This window comes from Cystoisospora suis (genome assembly GCF_002600585.1).
Source record: "Cystoisospora suis strain Wien I chromosome Unknown contig_998, whole genome shotgun sequence".
Classification (NCBI taxonomy): Eukaryota; Apicomplexa; class Conoidasida; order Eucoccidiorida; family Sarcocystidae; genus Cystoisospora; species Cystoisospora suis.
Window position 1 is genome coordinate 1 of NW_027153799.1, and position 19,558 is coordinate 19,558.

The 19,558-nt window shown below is 49.1% G+C and overlaps 2 protein-coding genes across 2 annotated transcripts; both read right to left on the reverse strand.

Annotated features, from left to right (window-relative positions):
* Positions 1–5: 5 nt before the first annotated feature.
* CSUI_002338 (uncharacterized protein) lies at positions 6–6,695 on the reverse strand. The gene is made up of 4 exons (XM_068062540.1): positions 3,528–6,695; positions 2,313–2,399; positions 1,536–1,619; positions 6–928 (listed from the first exon to the last, which is right to left on the reverse strand). The coding sequence occupies exons 1-4, from the start codon at positions 3,964–3,966 to the stop codon at positions 621–623; spliced, it is 918 nt and encodes a 305-aa protein (XP_067925481.1). The 5' UTR covers positions 3,967–6,695; the 3' UTR covers positions 6–620.
* Positions 6,696–7,238: 543 nt separating this feature from the next.
* CSUI_002339 (uncharacterized protein) lies at positions 7,239–17,862 on the reverse strand. The gene is made up of 12 exons (XM_068062541.1): positions 16,767–17,862; positions 15,784–15,907; positions 15,177–15,242; positions 14,656–14,742; positions 13,815–13,968; positions 13,383–13,463; positions 12,469–12,617; positions 11,615–11,846; positions 10,573–11,072; positions 9,838–9,954; positions 8,727–8,848; positions 7,239–7,856 (listed from the first exon to the last, which is right to left on the reverse strand). The coding sequence occupies exons 1-12, from the start codon at positions 16,772–16,774 to the stop codon at positions 7,664–7,666; spliced, it is 1,833 nt and encodes a 610-aa protein (XP_067925482.1). The 5' UTR covers positions 16,775–17,862; the 3' UTR covers positions 7,239–7,663.
* Positions 17,863–19,558: the final 1,696 nt, after the last annotated feature.

Here is a 19,558-nt window from a genome sequence, read left to right on the forward strand (position 1 = left end):
CCCCCAACCTCGTTCTTTTCTGTTTCAATCTCAAATTCTCCCGGAGTCCTTTGAGGCTGAGTAAAAAGAGATCTTCTGTTTCTCTTGCTTAAACAAACTGCCAATCAATCGCTTCCTTCTCCTTCGGCCTCTTCCCCTGGAGTGTATGAGCATCTTCTTTTCTCTCACGTTCCTTGTCTGGCTGGCACTATAGTATTCTTCAGAGCAATTTCCTTCAGATTGAGAAAAACCACGACAGTTCAGCTCCCTTTCACCTGTGCTTCGACATCTGATGGTGATCCGCGGCCCCTATGAGCACCTCAATGAGAAATGAATATTCCTTTTCTTCCCCTCTTGCTTAGTCCACTCTTTCATTCTTTCTTCTATTCTCTCATCCAAACAGAGATCGATACCTACACAAACAAAATGCCGGCTAGCCATCACAAGCAACGCCTTAGTCCTATATGGCTGAAGTAAAGTCGAGCGGACCATGTGAAGGCGCAGGTAGATAGGTATGTATGCATCCTGCCCACCGCAGCAAACTTGTAATATCCGTGCACGCTCTCCTCCTGTATAAATATGGAGATAGGTCGATAAAAAAAAAACCTGGCACAGTTGCTCACGCGAGTCCGAGAATTCACTCAACCCTCTCCTTCCTCTTTCTTCTCTTCTCCCTCCTCTCCTCCAAAATCATCGAAGTCTCCTAGATCGACATCTCCCCCCGAGAAAGACTGGCAGGCAGCCCATCTCTCTTTCGGTTCTTTTTCTTCTCCCTCGATCTCCTCTTCATTGTATGGACATCCCTGAAGCATCTGAAGCACACACCCCTCTGTGATGTAATCCGGAGGAATCAGAGACCGAAACGTCGCGCCACAAGATTCACACGAGATCGCACTTGGAGACTTCTCATGCAGACACGCAGGACACGCCGCGCGTGAGAAGATCCAGTCTGAAAGCAAGAAGACACCAAAAAACAATACGGCAGAAGCATGACATCTCCCTCTATACAAAGCTCGACGTATCAACACTAGAGAAAGAGAGAGAGAAAAGTTTACTCAAATCTGCAAGCGTAAGAAAGTTGAGCTGAGTCACGGCAAGCTGAGATGCACACGTGTACATCAACACACATGAAAACAAGTAGCAGTGTACATACATTTCACCAAGGTGCTTCCCAACTTGTTCACACTTCCTATACACACAGCAGCAAACACTCGTGCAGCGAAACAAGCCTGCCCCAAGAGCAATCCATAGACCTACTACCGTTCCTATGTGAGGGGATCATGCAAGGGCAGAGATGCGTCGTCACCATGAGCATGCACACGTACACATAAAAGTGGATCTGTACATACATATATATATACATCCATACCGGTAGATGAATACATGCATGCACATATATATATATATATATACCGAGACGGGTTGAGCTTCCCTACTAATAATACATACATACATTCAGCGCGAATGATCCTCTGTATTGCTTTAACAAGGTGGGGAAAACGATAAGAAAAACGAGGAGCCCGCGAGGTGTGTAGGGAAAACTGTTTTTTTCTCACCTAAATCGCCATCTTCTTCCAGATCCTGCAGAGTTGTCTCATCTCCCACTACAACACCATCTACAAGAAGCTGAGGAATAATAACTGAATGGAGAACAAATAAGAAGCACAAAGGAGGAGACACGAGAAATAAAGACGGCTCAGCCTCTGAACTGACTTCCTTCACTTCGTGAGGCTGCACATTCCTTTCCAGTCTAGAGCGGGACGGAGCATGCATGCATGCACGCATGACCAGTCGTCATTGATACGCAGGTGGAGTATGTCAGTCTGTTTGGATGGACCGAACAGGGCCTCATCGACCTGCCTGACGGCATCACCTAACTTGGTCTCTCCGCTGAAAGATGTTAGTCTTCTCTGCAAATTTACGCATCTGCACATAGTGATACAGGTGTGGCCACCTGTGTATGTGCGTGTATGTATCCATGTGTATTCATCTGTTGAAATGGAGGAACGTATACTCCATAACCAAGCGCGTCAGACCACATACACTTCCTCCGTTGATCGGGTTCTCGAAGAAAATAGAAAAGATTCTATTCCATCTCTCTCTCGCCTGTTAGGGGCCGCCTACCTGTATAGAAAAAGAATCATGCCTGAACACGTTTCTCAGCCTTTCTGTCGCCCATACCATGCAGACTCCTTGAATATCTACCTATCGATCTACACGCGTAACAAATATACGCAAGGGCCCCAGGTCCATGAACGAAAGACCACGACGAAGAACGACGCATTCAGAAAGACTTCACGCCTTCATCACACTTGAACAGAGTGAGGGCTCACCCTCTGGGTCACGGTTTTCGTCTGTCTCAACGGCCTTCAGCATTCCGTTTGCCTTCCACTCCTTGAAAAGCTCGACGTCTTTCAGATCTGAGGCAAAGACAAGCAACTTCATCCCTCACTTTCATAGGAGTATGCAGCAGAGTCACCTCAAAGCATATACACCACCCACATACATACAGTATGGACATACACGCAGTCTCGGGAATACAAAGCGATAGCACAGTGGGCCCCAACCCATACTTCATACGCTCTAACAGATACAAGAAGTACATCCACACAAATATACGTACGTCTACGTATGCCCCTCTAGTCTAGAGCGAGTTCTATATCTAGGCAAGAGCGTGGACGAACGTAAACTATATTTCCAAGGCCCAGCGTACTGAATAGACAACAGTAGCACCGTATGCACGTACTGTAAAAATTGCACGGTGACAGCAGAATCGTTGAAGGCATAAGCCGGAAAACGCAGTAGTAGGTGTCGATGCCTCATACAAAAAGTACATGCTCATATAGGCTCGAGTTGGGATCTGAATCTCGAGCACATGTACCCCCAGACCGAATGGCAGCAGGAGCACGGACTGGAAGCGAAGACGTTAAGTGGAAGAAGAAAAAAGCTCGACCACTAGTTGACGAATGAACACAAGAAGACTAAGATCTTTTTTCACCACACACCCCCACTAAGCTGCCTAGCGAATGTACTTCTTCTTCGGCCTCAAACTCTTCTCTACTAAGCATATGTCCTCATCTCCCTTGCCGAGGCTTACGCTGTAACGTTTTAAAAGCTTTCACATTGCTAGTAAACAAACACCGCATTCATATGAGTAGCGGACAACGACGTCAAGCCTCCGGCACATGCTCTATGGCGAACGGGGGGACAAAGTTTTATGGCTATACGCGACTGACGTGTGTGTACAAAAGACCGCTTTTCGGCTTCCTCGTATGTCTCAAGGCTAGGTCAGTACGTACCCCTGTCTACCCCTCAGCGCATGGATGCTACTTGAACAGGTGTATATTCCCGTCCTGTATTCGAGAGCACAAACATTTATATATATATATATATATATACCAATGCTAATGCCAACATCTTGCACAACCGCACATAGACGGCGTATACAGTGAGAGCGAGCGACAGACAGCGATCGATGAGTGATGCATGTACTACATATGAACGGATACCGTAAGGCGGAGAAAATGAGAGAGAAGGAACCAACTTACTCTTCGCGCTACTCGTATCTCTGTTTGAATCGATGATGATATAGACAACCCCTTTGCAATCAAGAAAATTTCTCATTCTCAGACTCGAGAAGAATTGCTTTTTGATACTCCCAAGAGAAGTTGTAACTAACACAATCTCGGCTACTTCACCCGTGTCAGGTACTTCATCAAAACCAAGACCATCAGCCGCTAAGGCATGTCCTCCCGCCCCACCCTCTCCTGCAAGTTCGTCTACTTCCGCACTAACATCCCCTGATACTTCATCTTCTTCTCCCTCTCCATCTCCTCCACCTTCTCCCTCTCCTTCTCCTCCACCTTCTCCCTCTCCTTCTTCTCCCACTCCCTCCTCCACCTCTTCCTCTCCCCCTAGTGGAGCTTCGTCTTCTTCTCTCTCTTCCTCACCCGCAGCCACAACCTCACCTTCCTCATTGCCAGACATTTTGCCTTAACGGACGAAGTGAGCTAGGGAGACTCGTAGTAAGAGTCGAAAGAAACAGGAAGCTCTGCGGGTTTGCCTGCTCCCGTGAATCGATACTTAATCGACAAAAGCAATTGACAATCCTTTGAACTTTCTCCCGTGCCCGAGCCGTGAAGCATGCAGTTGCGGATTTCCTAAAAACAGTAGGAGAGTCTACTGGAAGGAAGCTACGAATTCACAAAAATACATAAGATGATCCCGGCACAGCAGCAAGCAACGCCCAATGAAGTGAACCACGGGCGGCTGACTGAGCATGTCTTCACCTCTGTATTTACCATAAGCTTCTTTTCTCTTCAAAGAAGAGAAAAAGAGCAAGCCAGCCTCTTCAACCCCCTTTGCAGCGACCAAAGCAAGTGTGAAGATTCCTAGGCATCGCCTGCCGTCCCGTGTCCCCCGAAGGTGTAACGACACCAAGAGTTGGGTACGGGAGTCGTACTTTTAGGCTCAAGGAAGAAGAAATAGAGAGAGGTTTCGAGATAGTTACTCAATCGACGGCGGCGGTCCGGTGAATTTTGAGAAGAGTCGCGCGCGGGGACACCAAAACACGCAAAACACTTCCGCGCCTCCCCCAACAAGGTCGTAAGGATGATGGGTAAGGTTTAGTAAGGGGGAAATAACGACTCCGAGCTGCTGGCTAAATATGGAGAACAGCTGCTCGCGGGGCGCAGTAGCGGAATCGCTGCCGGCTCAAGACGGTGACAGAGGAAGTGTCAGGATTCCGAAGAGAACCTTCATGTACAAGCACGTCTGCCTCGAATCGAGGCGAGTGGGCGACGAAACGAGAAGCTCACTTCCTGTTGAGTGATTCATTCCCCGTCCTGAGCTTCCAGAAGCAACAAGGTATAGCTTGTAGCGCGACGACTTGGAAAGGAAACGCCAACCGTCACAGTGTGTAATCTGAGAAGAGAGAAAACGCTGATGGACAGGGGGTATGAAGTACGGACTACGCACAAACGAGATTCAGGAACCACGAGGAGGGACGTCCACGCCGAACAAAGAGAAAAAGGGAGACCACCGAATCTTTTCCGGACTGCCACGCAGTGCGGCCAGCTCTACAGATGCCGCCCTCGTAACGTCACCTGGTGGACTCCGGGTGTACGCGAGAAGTGGAGAGCTATGAGCCACTACGGAAGGCGCGGTGAGCGAATGCGCATAAGGAGAAGAAATACGGGTAAAGAACAAAGAGACGAGAAGCTAGCATCATCTGCTTGCTCTCTTCCCTGGGGGTCCCAGGTAGGCAGCTTGGCTATCTTTCCGGTTTATCGCGAGAGGGAGCCACGGAATGTGACGGGAAAAAAAGACCACGTGCAAAGAACAAACATCTTCGCATCCGCCATGCTCTTAGAAGCAAATAGAAAGCATGGAGTAGGTAGGGGCCGTCCCGTCTTCCCCCAGCTTCACGCAAGTAAAAAGGGACGCGGCTCGGTCTAACCAGAAACTTGATGGGATAAAAGCCAGCACATAACAACGGCTGAGCTTGCCTCCACCGCCTCAAAACTGTTCCCAAAGATAGGCAAGCATTCTCGCTAATAGAGGGGGGAAACAACCAGTATACAGCGTTGCAGAGGTTTGATTTTCGTTTGGAAGGAGACGACGTGATAACACACGGGCCATTCAAAGAATGCATACACTGAGCGAGAGTCGAGGGGAGGACGGACAAGTTTGAGGAAGACGGAATAGTACACAAACCGACCGTTGTTTCCAAAAAAAAATAAGGAACTTCAATAATCGCAATGCTTGTAGGGGGGCAGGCTCGTTGTTCTTATTCTCAAAAACCAAACAACCTCTGCGACATCTCATCGGACAGCTGCGAAGAATCCCTGTAGTGGCGGGCAGCTCNNCAGCTCCCGGCGCACATCTGCGGTTTGCTTTTCTGCTTCCTCTGGCCGCCTCCCCGCCGACACTGCCCCCCCTTTTGACGGGCTTTGACTTCTCCTACTTCCGCTTAGCAAAGCATTCCGTTCGCTCCCACATATGGCAGAATGCATTCTTTGGCTAACCCTTCGTCAAAACAGTAGGCGAAGCTCTCCGTTTTACTGCAACCTCTTCACATCCATGGGGAGGCCCCCAAACTTCAGGACAGTGGTAGCACGCCGTAGTGACCAAAGTAGCACTGCGTACTCAAAGCAAAAGTAAGCAACCGCTGACGCGGCGGCTGCGTTTGCTGCAATTTCCTTACTAACGGGCAAAGCCGAGTTTCCGACGCAGGATGCCCCTGCGTTGGTACAGAATGCCATCGCCGTCTTGGTTAACTGTCCTCCGTTGTTTGATCAGATGCGAAGTCTTTTGTGTCTCCTGGCCCGTAGGGCAGCCAGAAACACCTGCTGGCCTGATCTGCAGGTGGCGTTGACGGGGGAGAAGATAAGTGACTGTTCCGTTGAATAGTTGAACGATCGCATCTTTGAGTGCAAAATTCTCAATACCCGTCCTGGTAGCATGGACCCAACTGTAGTCATCGTTCAAATCCTTACAGTATACTTCTGCCGCATCTTGAAAGACGGCCACCCCGGGCCCATTTCCGGGAATGAAACAAGTGTACAGCTAAAGAATACCATGACGAGGAACTGCTCAGGTGATTACTGAGGAGCTCCAGTCTGCTCAGGCCACGAATGCGCTGCTGTGCTCTAGTGTGCCATGTTATGCAGCGGCAACTGGCTGACCGTGCTGCAGAACGCCACTCCAAGGATATACGATCGCATAATGAAAACCGCTGCTACAACCCAGGTGATAATCTTCGTAGCCAGGAAAGATCCTTTTGCCGTCCGCTCGCGCGCCCCGCACGAGCCTTAGAAGAGAAGACGCTCGGACAGCCTTGCTGCAGCTTCTCGGCCCGTATGGGTGCCGCGAACCTGCGCTACCCTCTAGGAATACCAAATCGGACAAAGGCATACCGATAGTGAAGCAGTGTTAGCTGTTCTTTCTACTGCGTCCAGATAACAGCACCTGTACTGCGATTTGTACAGATGATGAGAGAGAAAAGACAAGAAAGCGACTGTACGCCCTCTTGTCCGGAAACTCGCTTCTATGCATTGCCACCTAGTCCCGAATGACCGGCTCATGTCCTGTGTGCTCACACTGATCAATGCCTTGTCCACTTCAACTCTCCCTGCGCCTTAGAACCTCCTGGCAATGATAAAGGACTTCCCGGAGTCATTCTCCTGAGCCCTCCGGTGACCTGCTTGGACAGCGAAGAAGTCCAGCCGTTTCGACACTGACAGAGGAATGTTAAGCCTCCCCGTCTTAAGACGTCCAGTGAACCGAGGCCGATGGTGCTTTTTCCCATCTGGAAAAACGATGTGTGTCGGAGAAGAATCATTTTTACAATGCTAGTCCAATCTCAGTACATCGGTGATGTATGGTATGTGACGCTCTCAGCCAGCCGCCTTCTCCAGCGGGCGAAAACAACGGAGAAATGCGAACGGAAGCATCAGTCGGAAGAGTGTGTAACTCACACGTATGCAGGACTGCACCTACAACACGGACGTTTTCCTTTATCTGCACTCTCCTTACTTCAGTCCTCGGAACGAGACACCGCAGGACAAAGAAGGGAAAGAACTAGAAATGGATTGCCTGGACAGCCTCGAGATAAAAGACAATAGCTACCAGGTTTGTACTGGTGTTGCCGTACTCGCGTCCAAAGAAATTTGATACAGAAACTTCATGAAGAACGTGTAGCAGTATTCGAAGCATCAGTCCCCTCATCGGCGTTCGCCTTGGACGCGTCTCCTCCTCCATTCGGTCGGTGGCCAAGCGGTGGCCCTGAAACTCCATCATCTAGATACTTCAAAACTTCATCACTCTCATCTAAATGTTTCATCATGAACACGAAGTTGTCCCGTAAAACCTTAGTCCTGAGGTGTATAAAACAACAAGACCAAGTGATCGAGACACGGAACTTACTACGAAACTGAAGAAGCGGCGCTTCCTATCTCCCACTCTGAACTGAAGGTCACGCACAACGAACTGAAGACAATAGTACAACACTCAAAGACACGAACAAATTTGCATGCTCTTTCTTCTTTCCTACATTTTTATCTTCCTACTAGCCTGCTAAGCTTTCCCACATGCATGCCTGACTGCCCGGGGGCTCCATCAATCCCACCAAACACTCACAGAAATACTACAGCTCTCGAGAAACCAGCTCTATCATCACAGATACACCAGCACACACGCGGCGCACAAGCATGAAGAAGATACATGATGCACTCAAGCACCGCCTGCACTCCCATCCTTCGGTGCTGATACCAAGATGCTCGCGCATCCACGAGGCTTCCGTAGTAGGAGAGCGACAGCATTCTCATCCGACAGAAGATGTCTATATGAGGGTCTGTACATATACGTGAGCAGTTCGCTTTGACAAACAAACGTAGATGAAATAGCAATGTGTTACCCATCTGCACCCCGAAATCACTAGGCGTGTCCCGCTCTGCACCATAAAGCCTGTTGATCCGCATATTGACACTACACATACAGTGTGTGTATATATATATATGTATGTAGAAAGAACCCCGTATCCTTTCCCTCACTATACTTCTTCCACCGTGCAAAGACTCTTGGAAGGCTTCTCGCTAGATCCTACTGTGTGAGAATCACGTGAGTTTTTTTTTGCTACTGCACAACAGAATGCCAACAACCCACTGTATGCCGACAACAGCAAGAAACGCGCGGACAAAGCCTCGCTGGTCTTCACCTCCTCTTTTTCTTCGAATAGAAAAACTCACGGAAAGACAAGTGCGAATGAGTGATCCGTTAGCTTCACTACTGCACACAGGTCAGCAGAGGGGAGCTGCCCCTTCTTCGCTACCTCCCTGAAAGCATCGTCGTCTTGTCCTGGCTCTACACCCTGAGGCAATGCAAAGGGAAGCAATGAGGAAGTACCACAAAACGGCAAAATCTATCCTCGCAACATGTACTACACGTACCATTGCCTACACAGGTATGCTCGTCCGTCCGAACGACTTTTTGCGATGATACCTATTCAAGTCTCCGGGGGAATGAATAAACCTAGTATATACTTATTTAGAGTGGCTTCGACGACCACTGCACTGAAACACGTCTACACGCTTTTGTACGTATGTCACAACACGGCGAACGGGCACTCGTAGCACCTCAGACGCGGTACGGTGAAGAGAGCGAGCAGCGGGAGACAGGCAGGGGTTGACGGAGAAGGTACTCATCCTACCTCTCAATATTAAACAACTGTCATATCTCACAAGAGAGCGACGTGAATTTCTCCGGAGAAACATTTGACATGAAATCAGGATAAGAGATGTCTCCGAACAAACCTCATACGAAAACAGGCATGCATGTATGCATCTGTGTGTACATACACATATCTGAATACAGGTGTGTCTCTGTATACGAACGCACCTACGTGTGTTTTTACACAGGCACGCAAACCTACTGAACACAGGTAAACAAATATGCATGCCACACGCTGCGAGGCACACCTACGCATCAGTTTTGTCAACACGAAACTATGGCCGGGCTAGCAACTAGACCTGTCCCCGCCCGCATCAGCATGTCCGATTGAACACCACCGGAATATCACGCCAACTCCCCGGTTCGAATACCGTTCTCGTCGCCCTTGTGCGGTCGACTACTCTCTCTACGTATAACAACCGAACGGCCCTAAAAAAAAGCCAGCCTACGCCCATGATCTCACCTGTACGTCGTCACCCATGTATGTACATGTGGATGTTTGTGTCTGCGCGTACATCGAGGTATGCACATGTACATATTTGAATCTATATATGCAAAGATGTCCCTAAGTTACATATATACATATATATATATACATATACACACGATTACAAAGAGACAGGAACTTACAATGACATCATCGAAGACTCCTACGATTTGGCCTTTCCGTGTTTTGAGAGACAGAAGTTGTAGAGAGGCTCCTAGCAGTGCCAGTCTTCGGGTGACGATCGTTCCTTTTGTGGTGGCCTATGTAGAGGTGTCGATACAACACAGGGTACATTTCCCATCCCTGAGCAGAAGCCGTTACTTCTTGGTTGAATGGCCACAGAATTGCACGAAAGGAGTAAGGAGAGGGATTTGTTCCTGTATAGAAAGTAAATTCCTGTATCTGCCCATAAGTACGCACACAGCTACCTAAGTATACCCACAACAGACAAGGCATACAAATACACGGATTTCAGCGACTTCGCATGCTATTGCTCCTCCCGGATCAAATGCTCCTGAGTGGTTGTGAGGCTGATCTTCAGCGGTGCCTTGGACATCTTCTCTCATTCATCCACTTTCCCGAGACGTGCCTGCTGGTTCTTCTTTCTCTGATACTTGAAAAAGCCGTGTCCTTTGTCTAGTATACCTTATGTCTAGTGACCAGCTGAAAGCAATCCTCAGCCCATGCAGAAAGGCTAGGTGTGTGCGTGTTACTCAGTGTGGAAGGGATATTCCCTGAGGATAGCACGCAGACCTGTATATACGGGTAGACATAGACATCGTTACGCGTCGCGGAGGAGTGTAAATACATGTACTACGTCTCTCTATACACAAGAACTCTTTGCGAAGAACACGAACGAGAGAAGAAAGCAATCTAACCTTCTGGACGTTGACTCCATTTCCGAAGACAGCTATGCACTGAACTAATCGTGCATGATCTCCAACTCCCTCCTGCGCTGTTTCCTCCTTTGATCCATTTGCAGCTGCATCAGGTGTATCATATACTTTGTAAGTGAAGGGTTTAAACAGATCTTCAACACTCTCGTATGAAGATAACGGGCCATTGTCTTCGTTCTTTGTCGTCTTGTCTGCCTCCGCACCTCCTTCATCATTTTCGAGATCGTCAATCGTATCTTCCCAGTTCCCTACGGAGGCACCGGAGAGAATACGAAGAGAGGTACGAAGAAGAAGAACAAAACTATTACGCTCTGCTTCTGTAGGAAAGACGATCGACACAGTTAAGGGCGAAGCTGAACTAGTCCCACCCCCTCCGCTGTTAGGTGTTGATGACTCTGTTCTCTCCAAGCCGTGATTCCCCAGGTTAGTTGAGGCTGTACCGGTAGCGGATCCACCGTCTTTGAGAGCTCCACTGATCTCTCCTGAGCATAAAGATATTGACATTACACGAACACACGGAGACCTATGTCTGCCGATACATAGAAAGAGGAGGCATGAGGCACGTAGGCACATAGAGTCACGGCCACCACGAGGGAATACGAAGTGATAATGTCACGCAAAAGAAGGAGATTTCCGAGAGGATAAGACAACAGCAAATTCGGAGAAAGACGACTACAGGCTACATAGAGAGAGAAAGATACAAGCGGCGTCAGTCCATCAAAGCACTCTCTTCTCGTCCACTTTCTTTCCTTCCGCGTCTACCAACGAAACGCATCACAGGAAGCAGGGGCAAGAGAAGTACCTTCTTTCTCTCTAAACCCTTTTGGTTCCGCCGCCACCGAGAACATCTTCCGCAAAAAGATCGAAGTTCAGAGGACGCCACCAAGAAGTACATGGACAGCTCTATTGTATCTCCGATCCCATGACCCCCCCTCCTGTGCTTTTTACTGAAGTTCTTCCTACCGGAGGAGTTGAGTTGCGAAAGCGAGAAAAGATGAGAGACTTCCCACAGATGGACGCTTACCTGGAGAGACGAGTGTACTGACAGTACTAGAGCGCCGCCGACTGCTATCTTTGAAGACAATATAGAGATACTGAGAATCAGGGAAGTCAGCTGACTTAGCTTCAGCTGTTTGACGAGGGGATGTCAACGATGAAGGAGGTCTCTTTCCGAAGTAGATCCCGGAGATGTCGCTAAGTCTTACGGCGACATCAACTAAAGACAACCCCTTGAATTCTTTCGTGACGATCAGTTTCTACAAGAAAGAGCAAGACAGAGCAATAGCAGAAGAAGATTGTGAGATAGAGAGAGAAGGAAGAGAAAGAAAGATATCACACAAACTTCGTACGCTCCAAGTTACCCCTTCCACAGTACAGAACGAAGCAATGTACATGCTCAGGTACAGAGTCACGATGCGTTTCACCAAGGAGATATGACGATAAAAGACACGTGTTCACGCACACACCAAGATCCTTATGTAGTTCATACTATAAAGAAGCAGACAAAGGCAACACGGATTTAACTAGCTATCCATCATATGAACGTGGTGACTATAGCTACATATACCTCCCTTGTTTTGCACCCGATTGAGGCTCTAAAAATCAAAGAAAAGCTTTGGGAAAACACCTTTTCTTGAAAGGCGCACAACAGTATACGTCCATCTATCTATCGAGATACAGAGTGTGTTCTTTCTTCCAGGGTGTTGCGCAGTGTTGGACTGGCTCGCTTAAATGCCCAAGGTAGAGCCCTGGACTGAGACAGAATACCGCACAAAAGAGAAAGGGAGTTTTCCACGTCCCAAGTCTTCTCTTTTGTTTGTTCGGCTGTTATAACCATGCGTGCAGTTGCTGTGGCCAAGATGAATGTTTCATGCGTACCTCTTGAGTGACACTAACGGATGACCGATACTTCTTTCCTCCAGGAGTTACAAGAATGACAGGTTTGGGTCTAGAATATTCATCGACAAGAAGCCGATACACAACCTCAAGATCGGCGTTCTTATATTGAGACTTCAACAGGTCCACTCCTACAGAAAAGAAGGAAACAACAAACAGGGCACCAAACCAAAACATCTCCAGTCACTGTCTTGAAAGGCAGACACGATGATTTCGAGGACTCGGGCTCCCTTCTGCCCGCCTTAACTGGAGATATGCTTTCGCGAGTGTGTAGCGACGCAGCTACCCGCATGGCGTATCAATGCCACGACGATACGCTGGTTGTGACGGTCTTCCACTCGGCAGATTTCAATCTGCTTTGCTGTGACGACTGGTCGGCATTTCTTCACTAACGTGACAACTCCTCCAAAAGACGACACCCGAAAGTATCTTGAAACGAGGAAAACAGAGATCTGGTGTTGTAGTTACACACGTGGAAAAGGACAGAGAAAGAGAGGGGAGTGCGGGACAGTTGAAGAAAGCTGTCGAAGTATGTCACTGAGAATCCATCATCAGACAGAGAAAGACCGAATCAACCACAAAAGAGTTCTTGTTGTGCAGACAGCTTGAGACAGATAGAGGACGACTTGCAATAATGAAGCAACTTTAGGTACCTACGTAAAACTACCCACGATTTTACCGACAAAACTCGTACATCTGATTTCTAAGTGAAGTCCTTTCCCCTACAAATGCCTCATAGAGATTCTTCTTTAGAGACACATTCCCATGCTCAGCGGTAACTCCTCGCAAACTCATCAAAGACAGATAGACCGCGAAGCAAGAAAGAGCAGAAGGATGAGAGAATGAGCAACAGCGGTGAGATGAGGAGAACAATGCAGGGGCATGAAAAGCCTTACGTTCGTCCGTCTTGCCGTCCCATATCTTCTCCGGTACCTCATACTCGTGTACGTCCACGGGTCCCCACCGTACACGCCGACCTACGGGAAGCAGGGGACACGTAAGGAAAAGAGAAGAGAAATAAACGACGACTGCAACCACGGGGACAGGCGCAGAAGAAAGAGAGTAAATTCTTCTCCAAACAGAGGCACGTGTACACGATCCAGAGAGGAGGACACATGACATACGCGCGGGACGGAGTCGAACAACAAGGTCAGAAACTGTAGATGGCTGCTCTGCTGTACATAAGCTCTGAAAACGACCTTCGAGTATCTCCGCTCACTAACACAGAGCCGAGCCAACGCCACGCACGGCGCAGCCGGAGAAAGCGAAGGCAACCCGCGTGCATACGGCAACACCCGAGAAGAACATGGTTTTTGATCTTGCCTCACCTATATCTACACAGATCTGATCTTGGTTGGCCTCATTGACGAACTGTAATGAGACCCGGCGTCTTGCAGCACTCCCGGGAGGTTTACCCAGACCACTGTCCAAGGCATCTTCAACAGCACGGTATATTTCATCTCGTAAAATCGCGCGCATCATCTAGACGTACACACAAATAAACACTCTTGACATTTGTATGGTGATGATTGAGACGACAGATGGAAGGATCGAAAGAGGCCAGGAGAACACGAAAACAAACACCGGAGAGACCTTACTGCCACTTTCTTCGGCAGAAGGTCTTCACTTCCTTAAAGTCCTTCACCAAAAAAGATGGGCTCCCCGTATCTCAGAGAAGGGAGTATGCGTTCGAAACGCTAGGTCAATACTAAAGACTTTTGTCGAGATGCAGACATAGGAGTGTGGAGACTTACCAGGAATTCTGAGGGAGACGACGAACAAACGGAAGACAGCAGACTGAGTAGAGTAGCGAAAAGCCATTTCGAAAGAACGACCAGGTCGTGTCTCACTCTCTCGTTGCATATATCTATCTAACCACCCATCCATGTAGACCTTCGAACGCTAACCGTGTGCACATATAAGAACTCAGTCCTTGATGTTCCTCGTGACTGATATGTACTCTAGGCGCGAAGTCCGAAGAGGTGCTAGTGCTGTCCAAAATAACCTGGTTCTTGTTGTACAAGACATTTTCTTGGTCCCGAACAAGCAAGCCTTTTCAATAGTATAAGAGACTGGCCCGTCTTCTCTTCATACGTTTCTTCATGTTTTCTCCTGTGCCTCGTTACTTCGCTCTCTCCTTGACGAAGAGAAGAGTACTAAGAAGCTTACAGAGCCACGCGGCACAAATGAAGCTTTCGGCTGCCCTCCTTCTTCAGCCACCGCGCACTCAAAAAGTTGGAGCTCCGAGCCAAATAACTGTAGAGAAGCGACACAGAGAGGAAAAGAAGGAAAAGAAAAGAGGACACATGAGAAACTCATTGCGACCGAAACAAGCAGTCATGTATAGTCTTAACTCCTCCTGTCTTGAAAGGACCGAGAGCGGCAATTCTTCGCTGAGTCTACACCTCAACAGGAAATCTACAGACAAAAACTTTGTTTCTGACGCACACCATCGGCAGACCACTGGACAAACCATGAAGGAACCATACACAAGTACCCTCATCTTTCTTTCGTAACCCCTCATACATATGTAGCATCGGATGTATATGGACCATCGTAGCGTTGAAATGACTTCGACATAGAACAAAAAGAAGCCACAGACAAAGCAACAGTCCAGGTAGGGCTGACGTGAAGAGTCGCATGAAAGACGAGTGGACACAATAAGGCTACACAGGGGGCTTCATACCTACCTGTTCTTTGCTTGTAGTACGGAGATGAACTGAAAGACTTGCAGAAAATGCGAAGAGAGGAAACATCTTAAGACAACATGAAAAGAGTACGGGACAGAGCCGCTCCGCATGCACTAATTGCATCTTCACGGAGATACGGCTTAAGTGAACAAACACTCCGTGTTTGCCAACATACGCGCCCGTACGTCTACGTCAGTTGACAGTCAGTTGACAGGCAGATATCCACACACACTCATACACTGCCATGCAGTCAGGGCCTATACACGCAAATATATGTATACACATATATATATGTAAGCGCTGAATACATAGTACACAGTTGTTGAAGACGAGAAAGGAGACAAAACTACGACGAGTAGTACGGTTGCCTTTGCTCAGGCAATCGTCAGACAACGAATGGGTGATTATGTAAGGTACATACACAATAGCAGAGTGTGTAGGGCGCATTCATCATTGTGTTGATATCTTATCCATGCTAGGTCACAGGCGCATATCTAGGACGTATTTTCAGTCAGGGGGAGCGAAGCACCGAGCCATACATAGAAATGATGTACAACACACACAAGAGACAAAAGGGAACACTTTCTTTGCTTGTAAGAGTACTTACATCATGTTCGTCGGAGAAATTCCTAACCTCCTCGTGTTTCTCTGACGCGAGAGGAAAAGTCTCTCGCTTCTTTTCTGACGGCCATGCTAATTTGAAAAGAGAAAGCGTGGGGGCATCGTTTCCGCTGAGAAACGTGTTCACATGCCAGCCAATATGAAACCATACCGATTCACAGAATCTCTTGAATCCCGCCCCCCTCTAATCTCTCGATTTCTTCTCTCCACAGCAAAGAGCTACCTGCTCAGATGTATCTCTATATATAAATATGCGTATGTGCAAACAGGGACACGATGTTACTTTTCCACATCCGCTATCTAGTAGCGAAGAAATATAGCTATATAAACATATATATGGGGACACGCACATCATGCGAAGAAAGAGAAAAGTCCCCTTCGTACTCGGTATTCCTTTTTCTCTCTTCTGCGACCTGTCTTCTCTCCTACTGAGTCTCCCCCGCGAAAACATCCTGTTGGCAAGCAATCTCATGTGCTTCAGGTGTCTTCACGCTCCCTCGCTGCGTGAGAGAATCCGTAGCTTCTTCAACTGATTCTCACTGCGCATCCCCCTCTTCCCCTTAGTGGTGGGGGTGGCTAAAAAGCGGGACGGCAGAATTCAACGCGAGCGCACCGGAGTCGATACTTGTACATATGTATATATGTATATATCAGTACAACAGCTGTACGTTTGTACTCTTCAGTCTGAAGTGTACTTGCTCAGAGGGGGAGAAAGCACCGGACAGAAGCTTATGAATGACCCCGTATTTTGAGTATTGCTGTAGCACAACAGCACTGACGAGACTACTGGGAACGGTCAATGCCAAGCCCAGTAGGACGACGATCTCTGCTGACGGAACTTCGGCTGGGGAATGAAGCTGTGGGAAGCTACGCCTATGGACAGAAAGGAACGGAAAAAGGCGTACACAGTCGTGAAGAGGACGTATGACTGAGTCTACGAAATAGAAGAAGCAGAAAGGACTCAAGTACCTCTTCATTTTTGCCACTGCCCCATGGGTTCGTTCCCTGGCCGCCCCCCCCCTGGCTTTTCCTCTTCGCCGGTGCTTCCTGGCTGGTCCCGAGTGATGTTCCTCAGCTGTCTTGATGAGTCGCCGTCCTGGTAAAATCACGAAGATCCCGAGGAACCGGCGTCCAACGTGCCAAAGAAAAGACGCGAGGAGAGCTCGCGAGCACGTGACTTTCTTGAGTCTTCTGGAAAAAATGCACGACAGAATTCTGGGGCGTGCACTCCTAGCTGGGCTAAGTGGCAGCACGGAGATAAGACAGAACAACCAAGCGGTCGACAGCCAGCGAGGGAGATACGTGGTTACCAGCTCGGCACGGCGCCGGACATAAATGCCTGGACCACACGGCCTATATCTCGATGCTGGAGCATTCCGTTTCCAACGAAAAAGACAGAGGCCTTTCTTGCACACTCGAAGAAGCCGTCAACAAAGCCAACTGGTATAGCGGAAAGGCGAAGGCCAATGGAAAAGCAGCTCCTAACAGACCAAGCGGGAGAAAAACAGAGACGCTCGAAAAAGGACGGTCAGCACCGCTTGGGAACCCGTCCGCCTTGCCACCGCTAGAGAAGTTTAAGTTACAGAGAGACAAAGAATTCCTATTTTGGACGCATTGTTTGAAGGCGACAAGAGTGAGAACAGCTTCACATACGGGAAAACAGAAGATGATTACGTAGGTATTCAGAAGCGCCGGCGGCAGGACTAAGAACTAGAGCCGTACCGTTCAGGTTTACGCGTTTGACAGCCACCCCGGTCTCGGGTGCTATGAAGCATGCGACAGCAAGCCAGTCAGAAACAGCGGTGAAAGCTGCTTCACAGTCCTCATTCCGAAGAAAGAATCTTTCAGGCAAAGCATTTCGCAGGACAGGATAGTGGGAAAATAGGTGGTGCAAGGGAAGCAAGCTGCAAAAAGCGAAGACGAAGGAATGAAAACATTGTCCGATCCCCAGGGGACTCCTGAACGGGCCTGGCCCCAGCCATCGACGAGCTGCATCGGCACCGACACCACTACCCGCGCTCCAGGACGTGTTCCTCAGAACATCGCGTTGCGCACACCCCTGATTACTCGTAAAAAGAAGAGATACGAGAACTGTGGAAACCATACGAGCCCACCCCCGAAAATGACCGAGCTTCTTGTGTGCCTTTCAAAAAAAACGGTACAGGAAGCGGGACAGTCCTGTTACGGTGACGGGAGGCGCGGCAGTGATCCCTGGGAGAAGCGCTGGGGCTTCATCGTGACCAACTGGCGAAATCTCGCCTCCCTGCTTGCGAAGATACAGGTGGGGCAGTGCATTGTGCGGGCTTCCTACGATAGCACCAACATTGTGGGGAAAAGTGCTCTTTTTTCTTCACCATGTCAGCGTGATACCGGGTGTCGCTTTGGTTGCGCTGCAGGAAGCGCGCGTTGGACATTGAGGATGTCTTACCCTCCTTTGTCGTAGAGCACGCCGTATCTTTGCAGAAGGATGGCTACACCAGTTCCGAGGCTGCTCTTCGTGGTGCAGTGCTATCGGGGGAAGGAAGAGCCAGCAGCTTCCCTTTTTCGTGGCTGAACTAGTTGAAGGGCAACCGCGGTCGAAGAGGGATCGTGAGCTGCTGTCCTGGTCCGTTAAACAGCTACACCGTTGTATGGCAGATGCACTGGCCATAAGGAGTGGTGTAGTAAGTTTGGACAGGCTGAAGAAGACCAGTTACTTACCATGATTGACTTTCTATAAAAGGCCTCTGTCGTTGCGTATCACGTATAGTGCAGATGAGCTAGCTCGGGAGAGATAGTCCCCGTTGCCAAAAGGCGCACAACACTTTTCTCCGGGCAGCCTACCAGTGGCACGCGTGCTGAAGTATGTGAAGTCTCCCGATGCAGAGCTGAGCCCCGTCCCGACTGGTGCGACTTTGGCTCTTCTCGTTAGACAAACGAAATCGCACTTCCTTGGCTGCTTGTGATCATTCACTGCATCGCGCTAACTTCGGACTCCTTTGAACTCTTGCCCTTGGCAAAACTCTTCCTTTGCATCTTTCCTCAGCCGATCTGGTTACTCTGGATTGCCCACTCAGCCCCTCCGCGCAGGTGTCGCCGGGTAAAACTCGGCAACTTAACTCTCGACTGCAGGACAAAACTGTCCTGTCTGCGAAGCAAGCGAGCTGGCCGGTATCATCAGTGTACGTCCACGCACCCGGTGACTTCCCGGAGAGGCCCTGGAGTCGTGGAACCGCAGACAGCTGTGCAGCATGTGCACATGGCTGGAAGATGAGCCTAACAAGGGAGCAGCAGATGCAGGGCGTCAAATGCAGCCATGGTTCCCCCCCTGATATTTACGATGCTGTCCGGTCTTGTTTTCGGCATCAACAAACAAGCGGGATCGGGAGACCACGGCGGGTGTGGCGGGAACCGCTCGAGATAGTCAAGCGTGTTACCCGTCGGGCTGGCGTTTATTGCCCAGTCTATGGGCTAGTTGCAGGGGTGTTGAGTGACTTTTCTCTTTTTACTCGGGCTGGAGATTCCCCAGGAGGAAAACTCCGAAGGCGGCCCAACAGTGTGAGATACCGTTCCAACGAAGACGCGAAGTGGATGTTTAGCAAGCCGGTCCAGCAACCCCTACGCGCGCATGCCGTCCCCGGTTCATCAATACCAGAAAAAAAGTCAGAGTCACACGAGTGGAAGGTCCTCGTGCTATGGTCGGCCCCCCGCAACTCGGGAGGTGGGAGAAGCCAGACCCTTCACTGCTACGATTGCACGTGCTGACCTACAACGGGAGAGAG

What these genes read in the sequence shown, in the direction of transcription:
- CSUI_002338 (XM_068062540.1), bottom strand. Translation starts at nt 3,966, where the DNA reads ATGTCTGGCAATGAGGAAGGTGAGGTTGTGGCTGCGGGTGAGGAAGAG. An exon ending in AGATACGAGTAGCGCGAAGA is followed by an intron (nt 2,400 to 3,527) that starts GTAAGTTGGTTC and finishes TCTTTGCCTCAG; the next exon opens with ATCTGAAAGACGTCGAGCTT. An exon ending in GGAAGAAGATGGCGATTTAG is followed by an intron (nt 929 to 1,535) that starts GTGAGAAAAAAA and finishes TCTTGCTTTCAG; the next exon opens with ACTGGATCTTCTCACGCGCG.
- CSUI_002339 (XM_068062541.1), bottom strand. An exon ending in ATGGAGTCAACGTCCAGAAG is followed by an intron (nt 9,955 to 10,572) that starts GTTAGATTGCTT and finishes ACCTCTACATAG; the next exon opens with GCCACCACAAAAGGAACGAT. An exon ending in TCATTCGCACTTGTCTTTCC is followed by an intron (nt 7,857 to 8,726) that starts GTGAGTTTTTCT and finishes TATACACCTCAG; the next exon opens with GACTAAGGTTTTACGGGACA.